The 16,834-nt window shown below is 38.0% G+C and overlaps 1 protein-coding gene across 1 annotated transcript in view; it reads right to left on the bottom strand.

Annotated features, from left to right (window-relative positions):
* Nucleotides 1-8,235: 8,235 nt before the first annotated feature.
* The window catches only part of TfIIFalpha (transcription factor IIFalpha), a 177,239-nt gene continuing 168,640 nt past the window's right edge, over nucleotides 8,236-16,834 (bottom strand). The window contains exons 11-13 of the mRNA XM_067136495.2: nucleotides 10,085-10,172; nucleotides 9,836-10,000; nucleotides 8,236-9,507 (exon numbers count right to left, since the gene is read on the bottom strand). Of these exons, the coding sequence (XP_066992596.1) occupies nucleotides 9,303-9,507; nucleotides 9,836-10,000; nucleotides 10,085-10,172 (458 nt within the window). The 3' untranslated portion in view covers nucleotides 8,236-9,302. The remainder of the gene's footprint in view (nucleotides 9,508-9,835; nucleotides 10,001-10,084; nucleotides 10,173-16,834) is intronic.

The raw sequence follows: 16,834 nt of genomic DNA, 5'->3' as shown, positions 1-16,834 counted from the left end.
GTTTCCCTATTACAGTTTAATTGCTTCTACAAGTCATACAAAGGGGTTTCTGGACTACTATGTTACTGCAAAATGTATATCAGATGGGATACCAGGACGAGAGTGATACAGGAATTCTCTCTAATGATTTCCAACTGTCAAGAGTATAATGTATGAACGTACTTCTTAGACATGCTGGTTGGGAGAAGCATGAGATCACTTCTTCGTTTTGCAGGGATCCGGCCTGGCGTCATGCCACTGTAATTATTCATAAAGTCGACTGCATGTTTACGATCATCAAAAGGAACAGATTTTATCTGAGAAGTCTGTAATACGTTTCAGTGATTGCAAGTTATAAATCTCATTCCGTATTGACGGTTGTCACTTTACAAATAAAAGTATTTATAAAATCCTCCTTATCAGTACAAATCAACTCATCTGTTAGATGAAACATACACAACAATTGACCAAGATTTAAAGATCTTGCATTATGATCAGAAAGGTCCCTTACTTAATATACTAGAGAATATTTATATAGATATCGACCAATGTAACAATCCTGTGCACAACTTGAATGAAATCAATGAAAAGAAAAATATATTATTGGAAACCTTTGTCCTGCTTATCTGTGAACAATTTATTAATAAAGACGAGTTTCACTACCTACATTCTAGAACAAGACCTGCCCTTCTTTCAACACCCTCCTCCTGTGACTTACCTCATGCCTCTCCCCTTCGTCCTTCCCTCTACATTCCCCCACCCAACCGCACTGGCACAGATACACGGTAAGCCACACACAAGCTTACTTGTCAGTGTGACTTGAGATTGACAAGGTCATTTCCATTTGAGACAACAACTTTTATTTACAGGTAAGTTAAATGAGTTTTCTTTTCTTACATTATTTTTTAACTTGTTTTTCATCTACTCGTAATTCCTTTTCTCATTACAGATGTTACACACTTTTTTTTTTTGCTAGGGGCTTTACGTCGCACCGACACAGATAGGTCTTATGGTGACGATGGGATAGGAAAGGCCTAGGAGTTGGAAGGAAGCGGCCGTGGCCTTAATTAAGGTACAGCCCCAGCATTTGCCTGGTGTGAAAATGGGAAACCACGGAAAACCATCTTCAGGGCTGCCGATAGTGGGATTCGAACCTACTATCTCCCGGATGCAAGCTCACAGCCGCGCGCCTCTACGCGCACGGCCAACTCGCCCGGTACACACGTTTTAATCCATGGTATTGATGGTCTCAATACACTGCTTAACGCAGTGTTTTCAATTTAACAATCAAGAACGACCCATCAGATGAGAGGACTTTGTACCTCAATACGTTTTTAATTCACTAATCATGATCACTGTCACTTCACTTAATCAAGATTTTTAATTTGTTTTTAGTATGTAATAATTGTTCTGCCACTGAAGATGGCCTTGAGAATAGGCTGAAACATGTATAGACTTTGTTTCATCTAACAGATGAGTTGATATGTATTGATAAGGAGGATTTTATAAATACTTTTATTTGTAAAGTGACGTTTCAGTGAATTTTTAGGCTGCACCCCTTCTTTCTTGAATTGTTCCTTTACATTTTTTAGCCTCTTAGAGCCACAAGCGAATACAAATTGAAAGAATGACTGACAAACCTCCTGCTCTCTGAAGTGATAAATTGTGTAAGTTTCTTTCCTGTCATAATTTTTTCTCTTAATAGCTTTCGTCATTGGCTGGTTTCGTACTAATGCATTCATCCCACACACTCCAGAGTATGAAAGTCTGCATCAGTATCGGAAATGTTTGGAGCAGACAGGATGTTCATAAAACCTATTACCTTTATTAAAAGTGCCCAGCTAGGGTTTATTTATCACAAGATAAGACATCCGAGTCATCTTATCTTACGCTCGCACAGCTATGAGTGCGAGTAAGTGTGTGGAGCCTCGCTTACGATGCGAAAAGTGGTCTGTTTTCTTAGTATTAAATAAACCTCATGTTTTAGCAGTGATTATTGTAAGAGGGCTTTTAAATTCACGCAGTGAGTAGATGACTGTCTAAGCAATACATAGGTACCGTAGTGGGGGGGGGGTTGGCTTTGTGACATATTTCGAGGTTTTACTGCTTCCAGTACACAGTTTTTTAACTGAACCCAAAACTGAGTTTGCTTATTTCATCCTTCCTTTACTTAATAGTATGTTGTCTGCATCTCGATCTCAATTTACAACCGAGAAATTTGCATTAACATTTGTCACAATGTCAACCCGCTATGCGGGGGAGGACTTTGTGACAGGCCTATTTCTAATCTGTAATATGTATGAAAAACACAGTGGCACAATGTCACTCAAACGTTTATGTAGCATATTAAAGCAAAATTTGACAATGGTAATTATTTATTTTATTCAGTTTCAGATAAAAATGCAGTACCTAATTTAACATTTTCTACGTCAACAGGTAATTTTCCATAAACACAATGTTTCATTAAACAAAATTGTCTAATTCTTGAACTTTGTACAGTCCTCGTTTGCTAATTAGCTTTGGAGAATTTATCTTGAAGAGGACTTCCTGCTTCGAATACAGAATTTCATCTCGACGGACTGGCCATCTCCAGCTCTTCAAGGTTCTCTCCATAACACTTACTATGTATCCATCAGCTGGTGTATCAGTGATTCTTCCTGGGAAGAGCTGTTCTTCATATTGGACAACTACATGGTCTCCTACTTTAAAGATGTTATCCTGACCAGAACAGCATTCAGCTTGTGATGGTGAGGACACTTCAGGAGTGCTGGTATCTGATTGGTCAGATTCGCCTTCATTAAAGTTCAGACTTTGGTCGGAGTCATGGACAGAAAACGCTTCGCTCTCATCATCTGTCTCATCTCTGGCAGCAAATCTTTTTCAGGAAGATTGTGGCTTTTTTTCCTTTCTTGCTCTTTCCGACAGACGTGGTGGCAAGTCTTTCGGAAGGAGCAGCGGATGTACCAATAATGGATGTAGTGGCGGGAGCAGTCGTTGCGTCTAGAATGTCGGATGGCCCGATACTCTTGCCTGGTGGGACGTTCATCTTTCTCCTTCTCTTCATTCCTTGGGGTTTGGTAATCTCTTTCCTTCTCTCATCTAGCTCCTGTATAAACACATCTCCAACATTGGCATTCTTCTCTTCAAGAATTGCAGACGGTAGTCGATTCAAGACCTCATGTTTGTTGAGAGGAAGTATCCCTGTCTTCCGGAATCCGGATTGCAAATTTTGTTCTGTGCTCGGCTCCAAGGCAGTCATTAGGTTCTTGAGAAGTCCAGGAAATTCGTCCTTGGGAATCGATGAACACCTACTTCCTGAGGGAGTCTTTTTCCAGTCGACGAGAACTTGTTTCCAATGACTCTTCAGCGGACGAAAGAACGCAACATCTAATGGCTGAAGTAAATGCGTGGAGTTAGGTGGCAAGGCAATGAATTTTATATTTTCCTCACAGGGGTGCAGCACTTCCAGACTAATGTGGGAACTCAAGTTATCTCCTATTATCACCTTTGTCCCTACTTGTCTTTTCAAAATCGGCAGCATAAGGGAAATGAACCAGTCTTCAAATACTTGGTGGTCAAACCATCCCGACTTCGTCCGGTTATACCGTGTACCATCAGGTCCATTTTCTGTCCATGTAGTCCATAGTTTCTCAGCTTTGTAATTCACGTAGAGTGGTGCCAGTGTACCAGAAGCATTGCCACAAACCATTATCGACGTGCATGCTTTTGATGAGTTTTGAATATGTTCCGGATACTTCGCTCCACGGTGCGTGATTACCTTTTTGCACCCAGGATCATCAATCAAGTTTGTCTCATCGAAATTCCAAACATTTTCAGGGGGAACACCATCCAATTCCTCTTCCAGGTTACCAAAATACATGTCAATTACTTCTTTATCATTGGCAGCTCTTGCATAACTAATATTTTTCTATGTCCTTTGAGTAACTACATTTTTATGGCGTCGCATGAATGATTCAGACCAGTCTCTCCCCAGAAAATTGTTCTTAAAGCAAGGCACATCCCTACCTATCCTGTCGAGGTAAGCTTTGGCAACACACCGTGGATCAAACGTCATGGGATATCCATATGATGACATGGCATATGTGTAGGCTACAAACAAGGTTTCTTCTTCAGTTGAAAAGACTGGTTGTCCACCTGCAGATTTTACTGGTTTGGTGAGTAAGCCCCATGCCTTTTTCGTCTTTAGCCATAAAGTATTCCTGTGAATGTTGTATCTCGAGGAAGCTTCTCTCAGAGATAAAGTTTTATTCAACACCAACTTTACAGCCTCATCGAGATGTTGCGATGAATAATTTTGATAGGAACGAGCGCCCAGTCTCTGAGTATATGTTCTCGGCATGCTTAATGGCTTTGCTGTTCACTGCAACAAATAAAAGATTAGCTACAATTCAAGAAAACACTTGCGGGGTGACTTTGTGACACTGTCGAACTGTCACAAGGTCACCCCGCAATCCATCGACTTTTTACAAATTTACTAATAACTGTAATAACAAACGTCCAACAAATGTAATAATTATACCACATTGTAGCTATAGGTCAGCCGCTTGTTCTTGGCCAGTGCAATTCACGTGCACAGTGGTCTCTTCATGCATAGCGAGCCTATAAGTTTCTTCCCACTACGGTAACCAGTACATCTGATATGCGCAGTGATCCCCCCGTGCAGGGCTTGAGCATAATAATTATGGTCTCTCCTCGAACTGACAGCGTGCAGACAGCAGAGTAACGCGAGCAGTAAGAATAGTGACTAGTGGTTCGTTTTTACTTTCTTACAATGCCTCCCATTCATTCAAAACTAGTGTCGAAAACCTTGCATAGTCAATCACATGAAATTATTTCGAATGTACACGAATTTATGAAGAGAGAAGCAGCGGCCGGTGAAGTGATGATCCCTTTGAAAAAGGTTCAGGAAAGGGTCGTTAAGGCGACTTGTGTGTCTGAACAATCTGTTAGACGGATTATTAGGGAAAGGGAAGCCACTGAAGAAACAGGAACATCATTTGGAACGCCTGGTAAAAAGCATGTAGTAAGGAAACGTATCACTGGTGTGGATAACTTTGATGTGTCTGTGATTCGCTGTGCAGTGCACGACTTTTATCTTGTAGAGAAATGTGCGCCAACAATCGGCAAACTTTCTTAGACTTCAGGATGAGGATAGCATAAAGTTTACAGGAGGGAAAACAAGTTTAAAACTTATCTTGAAGAAAATGGTTTTTAAATGGAAAAAGACAAGAAACAACAGGACTGTTCTGATAGAATGGCATGGCATTAGGTCTTTGCGTATACAGTTCCTGAAGGCGATTAAGAAATACTGAGAGGAGGGTCGTCCCATAGTTTATGAAGATGAGTCTTACATTCATAATAGCCACTCAAGCCTTAAGAACTGGAGTGATGACACGGCAGCAGGTTTGATGACACCTGTATCAAAACGCAATAGATGAATAATCGTTCATGCCGGTGGCTCATCGGGTTTTGTACGGAACGCTCTATTAACACGTTCGTGTCTGATGACGACACATATGCGTCATGACTCCACATTCACTCAGTGCCGATGACGACATACGTGCGTCACATTCCGCGCCAAATATTAAAGCTCGTATTTCTGCCAATATGTATGTAAACAAACGGACCTCTTATCTTTGCATTGTTAAGGTGTTATTAAACATATGTGCCATCCGGGCATCAAATCAATTGTTAGTTACTATCTCTGTAGTCATTACAATTCGGCGTACATTTTTGCGATGTCAAGAGGGAACAGCGAAGTTTCAGAACCTTCTCACCAGAAGAAACCCCGTCTTAGCGGGATAAACAGGAGATTTGCAATTAATGATGATAGCCTGGAAGCTCTCCTGAACGCTAGTAACAGTGACAGCATTGATAGTGATGACAGTGTGAAAAGTGATTGTAGCCACCTCAGTGAAAATTTTAATCATGGATGTGTGTGTCGAGTGTCTACTCCCAATTCTCACACTGCAGAAGATGAGGAAGACATAAGTAATATCTCATCTCCAAATCTCCTGCCAAATAACATGGGCAATATTTCAGAGGTCATTGCTTGGAGTTCAGATTTGTCCTCAATGAAACAAACTTTATTGGTCGACCGGGAATGAAGGTTCCACTGCCAAGTAGCGCGAAACCTATTGATTGTTTTCGCTTGCTTGCAGATGACAACTTGCTGATTAACACTGTAACTGAATGTAACACATTTGCAGAAGAGTTATTTTTGCGAGGAAATATCACTGAAAAGTAGCACACTGTATTGATAACTTACATTGTACAGCCTATGGAGTAATGTAAGTATACATTGTTCACACAGCAATAATAAGATTCTACTGCACAGTATTTTTGTGTGAAATGTTCAAAAACTTATTTTTCTGTTGTAAAGAAGTTCTACAATCAAAATGTTTTTTTCCGTATTCCACTTCATTACCAGTCATGACGCACATGCTCCGTCAAACGGCACCGGAGGCGAAAAGCTCATCGGTAGTGCCGCTGACGCAGCGTGTGCGTCGTGGCTCGTATGCACATAAATAATATTGAAGTAATTAATATAATAATCCAAAATGCATAAGGACACAGAAATGAACTCCTTTAAACAAAAAGAGTATTACAGTACCACGGTAATGGTTGCCGATATCCGAGTGGCTGCGAACGTGTTAATGTTCAAATCGGGGCAGTCAATGGGAGACTACCATAATGAAATGAAGGGAAGAAAAAAAGTCTATTTGGCATGATGTTGGCATGTGAAAAATCTCTTATGAATATTCTGTGTTTACCCTACAAAATTAATTAAAATTTATAGTTCTTGTTTCTCTTTTATCTGGTAGAGTAAAACAGAAAGAACATATTGACATGCAGGCAGTACATGTAAGTATTTTGATCTCACACATTTTAGGCTGCCTGCATGTCAATATGTACTTTCTGTTTTACTCTACCAGATAAAAGAGAAACAAGAACTATTAATTTTAATTAATTTTAATTAATTAATTTTGTAGGGTAAACACAGAATATTTCTTCCCTTCAGATATCCAATGACATATTAGAATCCAGAAGCAATTCTATGAGTTGCTAAGAAGCATAGTACAACATAATAAGGTGAAAACATTTTTTTTTACCCTTCAAAAACCAACTTCCTCTACTGGGTTTGAAACAATGATCTTGGGCTCCAATGTATAACACTCAATCACTGGTCCACAGAGGGAGCAATTCAAGGAGGTGCTCTTGAATCATGGGCCCATGTTACTGTTTTGCCTATGCCAAATATATATGCTAGCAGTAGTCCCTTTTAATAGAGAATAATTTACAATCACATGCTGTGTCGTTTATAAAAGAATGCTATTCAGAAATGTAGAATGGAACCACTACAATGAATTGCTCATGCACATGAAGCTTCCCTCATTCTGATGTGTGAAAGAGGCAAGATTATTTTCCCATCCACCAAATTTGGACTATGAAATATTTCTTCTGTGAATGTGCAATCAATTGTCTTCTATCATGATAGCTTTCCTTTCTCGCCTGTTTCCTTATCTAGTATTTTACATTATTAAGATAAATGCAAATAGTGCAAATAGGTGGTGTTTTTGTATAACATCCACTTCTACATTTTCTTCTTTCCCTCCTCCTTGTAACCCCGTGGGTGCAGGCGGTAGAATAACACCCACGGTATCCTCTTCCTGTCGTAAGAGGCAACTAAAAAGGGCCTCAGGGGCTCTTAACTAAGGAGTATGGGCTGGTGACCACAGGACCCTTAGCTGAGTCCTGGCATTGCTTCTACTTACTTGTGACAGGCTCCTCACTTTCATCTATCCTACCTGACCTCACTTGGTTAACTCTTGTTCTTTTCCAACCCTAACAGTATTAGAGAACTCGTGACCCAGGGAGTCTTTCATTTTCACGCTCTTCGTGGCCCTTGGCTTTCTTTGGCCGATACCTTCATATTTCAACATGTCGGATCCCTTCCATTTTTTCTCTCTGATTAGTGTTATATAGAGGATGGTTGCCTAGTTGTACTTCCTCTTAAAACAATAATCACCACCACCACCACTCTCCTCCTTGTAATGCAGTAAATGTGTACACAGCAAATGTGTATACGTTCAACAGCACTTGATACAAACTCAGTTGAAAGACCATCACAATTAATAAAAATAACAGAATCATATATAATCTTTAAATATCATATGTGCAGAAGTCTCAGTGATTTTTGGATCAGATGAACATGACGCTGAGATCACACTAAAGTAAAATTAACAATTATTTAATAAAATACAAGTGCAGTTTAAGGTAAACAGATTTGAACCAAAATGGAGACATTAGAAATCAGAAGATGGAGACTGACATTCCAAAGTAATGCAATATAAGACAGATTAAACTGTTACAATTCATCACATATAATCATTTTTATAAAATTAATTTTATTACTAATAAAACTCATAAGAACTAAAGAATTAGGAGTTGAATATTGTGTGAGTTTTGAAATATCTTTATAATGTTCCAAATACAATTAAAATAAATTACGGAATTAAAACCAACTGCATTACTGACAAGTAACGGTTAATGAATTTCCCTGCTGTACTAAGTGACATTCCTAACATCCACTTCAGTCTGTCTACAACAGGTTTCACTATTCATATTGCAAGGATCACTGAACATACTGAAAAACTAACTTTGTAACAGATACCAATAAGCAAATAATATTAATTCTCTTGTTGATTACCAGGGTTATTGTAATGAACAGTGGTTCAATATAATTAAATATGATGGTTTAAACTGATTGCATTATTCTCCCACTAAAGTGCGGAACACTGGAAATGTCCACCATCATTCACTAAATGACAATCCTACTGTCCACCTCATTTAATTTATCTGTCTACGACTGGTTTAACTTTAAACTGATCCCATATTCACCATATTTTCAAAAATTATAAATGATTAATTTACTAATTGTTCATTCATTTGATCAGAAAATTACCAAAGAAAGAAATTTAACTTGATCAGTTTGTTTTCCTTGGACTAGCCTTCATTTGAGACTAACTGTGGTCAAAATAGTTGATATTAGTCCTTTCTTCTTTCCATGTGAAACAACAGTTTACGCTTCACATTTTAAAAGAATTCTAGGACAATATTAGTCAGTCAGGTCACAGGATATCATAAAGAATATGGACACCATGAAGTCATTGCTCTTGACTCGACCCGAATTCCTTTTAGCGGGAGGGAGGTCTAATGACTCAAAGTTCTTAGTAAATTCGTGCACTGATGCCAGAAACCAGACTGAAGAATGATGAGCAGAATACATTGCATAACTAACTTCAACCTTTAATAGAAAGGTACATCTTTCCCTTGATAGTCTGTTTCACAGGATTAATACGCTTCAAAATCTGAGTCATTATATGAACAAGTTGCTCTGATGTCAACCCAGTTTTTTTCGACTTGAACTTCTGAAGCAATTCTGTTGTAGTCATCGGTTTTCTCATGAGATATCTGCGGACAGCATCCTCTGTGATACCAGATTCCCTGGAATAAATAATCTCGATTAGACTTTTGAGATATAAAAGGCTAGGAACAAGAGTTTAGACATATTCATTTTTTTCTTAGTGCTCATGTGTTTTCATGAGGTAAAATCTTAAAGTAAATAAAAGCTGAGATCTCAGATCTGTATTAAAGATACATAAGATTTAGAAAAAAGATTGAAGTTCTTGGTAAAGCACAAAGCATGCAGATTTGTAATTAATGGGTTAATACAATAAGCAAACTAATGAAGAAGCAAGTTTCAGCATAAAAAACACATACACAAAACTTGAGTCCCATGTTCTTTTTTATTCCAGTAAATACTACGACTTACCCAGTGTTCAAACTACCAACTGGAGAAAGTGTAGCAGAAGCAAAGTTATCTAGCCGACTCTTCTTACTCATACTCAATTCTCCTCCTGGATCTGCCTTACGCTTCCTGCTCTCATCACCAGTACCTGGCTCTTTGGTAGGTGTAGCTGAACGAGAACTTGCTCCACTGTACAATATAAAGAAAACCCTTAAACATGTCACAGGTTTGATGTTCTGAGGGTTTTAGAATAAAGCAACTTTATTATAGTACCTGTTAGGTTCTTTACTAGGCTTTCCTGGTTTCTTCTTAGCTTCACCTTCTGAATCACTACTATCAGAGCTGAGGTCTGACGAAGAGTCTAAAACATATGGTAAAACAATTATCTTTACAAGTGCAATACAAAGCAAAGATTTGATCTAATATGCTGTACAATACTACACAGGTTACTAAAAAAAAAGACAGATATCATACAGGGAATATACGAACACAGTGAGAAATTAGCCTCTAGAAGTAGTTGGCATGTCTTGATACCTTGCCAGCAGAAGATTAAACAAAGTAATGAGTTAGTAACAAGAATCTACCAGCATGTTAGAGATACCGTATTTCTCCGAATGCAAGGCGACCCAGACTTTTTCCTTCAAAAAAATTAAATCAGGTTTAAAAAGTGCTTTGTGAAATCATATGAATGCCTTTCTTGTACAGTACGCATTTTTGACTATCTTCACCTTTAAGCCAACGCCGAACATTGGCTTTATTTATGCCGTATTTTCTTGCGGCTACACAATTATTCTTTATTTCCGTGAGTTTCATAACCATTAAATTAAAATTGGCATCATATAATTGATGAGAACCCATTGAAAATTTGACGGCATTACCCGTTCCACATGTCTTTACAATACGACGATCCATCTAGAAAATATTCTTGGTGTCTGTGAAACTGTTAATTTTACTAAGTGTACTTAGGTACAGTAGACGCATTATAACTTTGCCACTGAGTAGCCTTTGAAGGTTCGCATGTTTTGATGCCATTCTGCAGTTTTGAGAAACTGCTTTTGTAGAGGCTAGTACAGGGATGTTTGTTTACCTATTCAGGGGATTCTCACTCGCCTGGTTGCCCACGCTGCGAGACTGTCTCCCGCCCCGTAGAATGTCTTTTTCTCTTCACTATTTTCCGAGAACCAGCGACGTTATGCAGAGACACTGTACAACCGGTTGCAGCGGCTAGGCCGATAGGCTTAATAAAGATGCGGACATTCAAGGTCGAGTTTTATGCATGCACGGGAAATTAAGGGAACCAGCGTGGTTACCATGGTAGCTGCCAATGGTGTTCAATACTGTGAGGTCGTGAATGCAAGATGACCCTTGATTTTTCACATGAGATTCTGAGAAAAAATGTCTTCTTGGATTCGGAGAAATACAGTATTATATGGAACAAAAATGCATCCGTGCAGATACATTACTCTACCTGGTATGTGTGCCTGGAGACAGGAAAGGAAAGAAAGAAAGAAAGAAAGAAAGAAAGAAAGAAAGAAAGAAAGAAATCACTCATGTAAGTTATATACTTTCCACAGGGACAATCACAAAACATACTTATGTTATAATAATAATAATAATAATAATAATAATAATAATAATTACCTTAATGTTCAGCTCAACAGTAAAGGCAGATATTTGTTCCTTCTCACCTAATATTTTGCTACTACAGGTCATACGATGAATTCAAATCTAATTTTTCTTAACAAAAATCTCTTAAGTATTGATATGATCAAAAAGAAATTCAAATTTCAATTCAGTAGTTTAGGCTTTGACTGAAACAAGAGAACGATTCAAGCAGCAGAAATGAAGTTCATAAGGATCATACAAGAAAAGGCCAGATGAGATAGAATATGAAATGAGGAGATACGGAAAAGAGTAAGAGTAACGTAAGACACAAAACAGCAAGAAACAACTGCAAAACTGGAGAATTCCAAAGAAAATCTTCGGATAATGATCACTGGAAAGAGACCTAGAGATTAAATGAGATGGAGAGACTATGTTGCAACAACTGACAAGTTTCATCTTATTCCAATATCTGTGTTGACAAGTGAAAATGCCCACCTATTCAACACTTTTTTATATCATACATTTTATTATGTATTTTTTTTATGGAATACATATTTTAACTTCATCCAACGTTAGATCATATTTTTAAAAATGGTTTTGTTTATAAGTGTGTATCTCACATAGGCCCTAGATTACAAGTTTGGTGCTCATGATAGTAGACTTTAACAAGTTTAAAAACTATATCTGCAAAAATACTTTCAAGTATTATCCTTGTGATTTTATGCTAAGTCTTTTAAGGAAATGAAAATACGTTATAAACTCTTTGTGACAAGTAAAGCAAATTATTATTTCCTCCCTAAACATATGTGTTTTAAAATGGACACATGCTTTTGTGAAAAATTAACTTTCTTCCTTGTATAGTAAGAACTACAGAGAGCAGTTTCACTAAATTAAATGGTTGAGATAGGAGACAAAACACGTATTCCATAAAAATAATACATAATTAAATGTATGATGTACAAAAGTGTTGAATAGGTGGACCTTTTCACTTGACAACTGGACTCTGTTGTGGAAAGCACTGAAGCAAGAGATGTTGTGATTGAAGACAAATGATGGAAGGACAGAATAAAGTGGAGGGCTTTGGTACGTCACCCGATCCAGTGAGAGCTCATTTGCTATAATGTCTTGGATTTTCCGGGACTGTAGCAGAATTAAGATCTGTGTCAGGACAGGTAAATGGTCCCAGTTTTCATCAAACAGGAAAGAACCTAAAAGAAAAAAAATCTTTGATTTCATACAATTCTATTTTCCACTTATGGATTGGACAGACTCTGAAACTCTTGTTAAGTCAATACACAGCATGATGAGTGGTCATTCCTGCTTCTTCAAGTCTATTTATCACCTCCTAACCTTAATTATATTATGGTCCAGCCTGCCCAGTTGGTTCTGCGAACAGGTTTTGCTGTCCAAACTCAGAATGATGAGTAGCAATGTACAAACTACAGTAAGAGCTGCTGTGTAAACTAACTCCTTTTATATCACATGGTGGGGGTTGTTCTACATTATGTTATAAACTCTTTGTGACAAGTAAAACAAATTATTATTTCCTCCCTAAACATATGTGTTTTGAAATGGACACATGCTTTTGTGAAAAATTAACTTTCTTCCTTGTATAGTAAGAACTACTGAGAGCAGTTTCACTAAATTAAATGGTTGAGATAGTTTCTGAATTACCGAAAACTGCAAGTCGTAAACTCCCGTTTCTGACCCTGTTCGTGGCATTTGTATTACTAGACAACAATCGATCTTAATACTGTGTTGTTTTGTTTTTAAAGTGGGAAGAACAGAGGATCAAAGGACAGGAATAGTGTCTAATGTATGATGATTGGTGAATAAGAAATATCTTTATTTTGTTTACTGAATACCACTTCAGTAGCAACTGAATAGGTGAAAAATACCCGGTAGATGCGGGAAAACAATGGATGTGGGAAACACCATTTATAAAGCAATAGCAAACATAATACTTAAAAATAAGGCAATATAATTATAGATGCATCTAAAAACATAATGATGAATAATGAAATTATAGATATACCATTACACATTTTATACCTTCACACTTCTTGAAAAAATCATCACAGTACTTTCTTTTAAAACTGTTTTAAAAAGTTTGTAATTATAGACTTTTGTTTTTTTGGCTGGGTGAAATACAAGTTATAAAGCAATTGAATAGATGCATGCAAAAATGCTCTAACCATCATTTTCTTAAATTGGAGAAAAGGAGACTTTCTCACTCCTGGAAAAAATAAATTTTTGGAGGATAAAATTAACATACTTTTTGTTTTTATAAGAAGTAGTTTTATTTTTAACATTGGCAGACCTTATACACCTTATACTATAGTGGAGGAAGAGAAGCCAAAAATGGTATAGGTCTCATAATTAGAAAAGATTTAAAGGAATACCTAGAATTGGTGGAAAACATAAATGGCATGTTGATTAAGGTCAGATTGAGACTTGAAATTGGTGTTACAGGTATAATTCAAGGGTATGCTCCGCAAACAGGAAATACAGATACGGATCTAGAGGAATACCTTGAATATCTTGAAGGCCATATACAGGACGAACAAGTTGTGATCATAGGAGACATGAATGCCCAAGTAGGTCTGGAAAGAAAATGAGATGAGGAGATTATAGGTCCATTTGTATATGGGAAGAGAAACAACGCTGGAGATATTTTGGTAGATTTTTGTAGAAGAAATGAGCTGATCATTGGTAACACATGGTTTCAAAAGAAAAACAGTCAGAAAATAAAAGATATAGTTGGATAACAAAATCAGAACTCTGACAGATTACATTTTGGTCGAGAAAGGTAACAGGAAAATGTTGGTAGACGTAACAGCCCTCCCAAGTGAATCTTTCGAAGGAGATCACAGAGTTGCAATAGCTAAGTTAAAAATGGGAAAGATACAAAAGATGACTGAGATTAGGCAGAGAAAGCTAAGGGTGTGGAAATTGCAGGAGAAGCAAATAAATGAAAAAGTTCCAGACACACATTAAAACAAGTATGCCGGGCTGAGTGGCTCAGACGGTTAAGGCGCTGGCCTTCTAACCCCAACTTGGCAGGTTCGATCCTGGCTCAGTCCGGTGGTATTTGAAGGTGCTCAAATACGACAGCCCCGTGTCGGTAGATTTACTGGCACGTAAAAGAACTCCTGCGGGACTAAATTCCGGCACCTCGGCGTCTCCGAAGACCTTAAAAAGTAGTTAGTGGGACGTAAAACAAATAACATTAATTAAAACAAGTATACCTAAGGAAGAAATCGGAAGGGTAGAAGAACAATGGGCATACTTTAAAACAGTAATGGTCGAGTCTGCAGAAAAGACCTGTGGAAGAGTATCAGGCAGGAAGAAAGATCAAGAAACGCCCTGGTGAAATGACAGGGTAAAAGATATAGTTAAAAGGAAGAAACAAGCTTGGAAAAGATGGCTGAGAAACAGAACAACAGAATGCAAAATGGAATACAGGCTCCAAGGTGGTTCAAGAAGAGAAAAAGAAATGCTGTCAAAAATTCACCAAATCTCTGCAAGAAGATATAACCAGAAACAAAAAGATCGTCTTCCAGCGGGTTAAAAAGAAGAAAAACCAAGGAGAAGGTGCTAACTTCATTAAAAGTGAACAGGAGGAAGTGATGACACAGAAGCAGGATATATTGCAGAGGTGGGGTAAATACTTTGAACAGCTTTACAACGTGCAAAATACCTCGGTACAAGGAGAAATCAAAGAACCAAATTTAGAGCAGATGGAAGATAAGGAAAACGAGGTGTCCATGGAAGAGTTTGAGTGGGCTACTAAAAGAATGAAACGAGGCAAGGCAGCTGGAATTGACGAGGTCACCATAGAAATGATAATAGCAGCAGGAGTAGTTGGTCTACAGTGGTTGTATAGACCCTTCAGAGTGATATGGAGAGAAAAGACTGTTCCAAAAGAGTGGACGAAAGGGGTCATTATACCAATTTTCAAGAAAGGAGACAGGAAGCAATGTGAAAATTACAGACGAGTGATACTGATACCTTGAATCTTGGACAGACGAATAAGAGACAGAGTAGAGGAAAAATTGGCAGAACACCAGTATGGATTCAGAAGAGGCAGGTCCACATTTGAAGTAATATTTACATTGCATCAAATGATGGAAAGGTATTGGGGATATGGAAATGACATGGTAGTAACGTTTCTAGATATTGAAGAGGCATATGACAGTGTCCCAAGGAATTTGGTATGGAAAACATTTGACAGAGGCACAGATGGGAATGAAACAATGCAGATGGTAAAAGAACTGTATCAAAATTGCAGAAGCTGTGTTAGAACCAAAGTGGGTCAAACTGAATGGTTCAGAGTTGAGACAGGCTTAAGACAGGGAAGTGTATTGTCACCCTTACTCTTCATTATCATCATGGATAGAATTCTACATAATATCAAGGAGAAGATGATGGGCGAGCAAGTAAAGTCTATGCTCTTTGCTGATGACATTGTAGTTTGGGGACATAATGAAGAGGAAGTACAGACACAAGTTGATTTTTGGAATAAGGAGATAAGAAATTTTGGAATGATTAGTACTGCGAAAAGTAAGACTTTGATCATGACAAGAGGTAACAGAAAATCCAGGGGAGTGATAAAAATAGGAAATGAACCTCTTGAAGTAGTGAAAAATTTTAAATACTTGGTCAGCGTGATATCACAAGATGGAAGTCTGGATGGAAAAATTGATTTAAGAATACAGCAGTCTGCAAGTTTCTACCAGTGTGTGAGAGACATTGTATGGAACAAAGATGTGCCAATGAGGTGCAAGAAGATTTTATACCCGTCCTATTATGAACCTATACTAACCTATGCTTCAGCAGCCTGGACGTTAACTAAGCAGAACCAAAGTAAGATACAAGCAGCTGAAATGAGGTTCTTGAAGAGCATACAGGGAAAGATAAAACTAGATAAAATATGAAATGAGGAAATAAGGAGAAGTGTGGGAGTGTGTAAACTTCAAGAAGAGATTGATATAGCAAAGCTAAAATGGTTTGGACATATGATGAGAATGCCAGGAGAGAGAATACCAAAGAGAACATTCATGGATACAGAGATTGGAAAGAGGCCTAGGGGACGCCCTAGAATGAGATGGAGGAGCTCTGTTGTGGACTGTATTGCAAATAGAGGAGTCGATAGCAATAAAGTACTAGAAGAGAAATGGTGGAAAGATCGAGTAAGGTGGAGGGCTTTGGTACACTACCCTACCCAGAGAGATTCTGGCAAAGGGAATGGATGAAGAAGAAGAAAGAAATAAGACAACTTTAACTGTTTAAGTGATAAACACAACAGGGGTGGAATAAATTATGTTCAGATGCAGCCACTTAATCATAATCCAGCCCATTGAAGTAAGGTTCCTTAAATAAAAGCTTTCTGTCGTCATGGGGTAGGTGCTAGGGGAC

This window comes from Anabrus simplex, chromosome 1 (assembly GCF_040414725.1).
Source record: "Anabrus simplex isolate iqAnaSimp1 chromosome 1, ASM4041472v1, whole genome shotgun sequence".
NCBI lineage: Eukaryota > Metazoa > Arthropoda > Insecta > Orthoptera > Tettigoniidae > Anabrus > Anabrus simplex.
The sequence above is the reverse complement of the archived record's forward strand: the minus strand, read 5'-3'. Positions and strand labels throughout refer to the sequence as shown.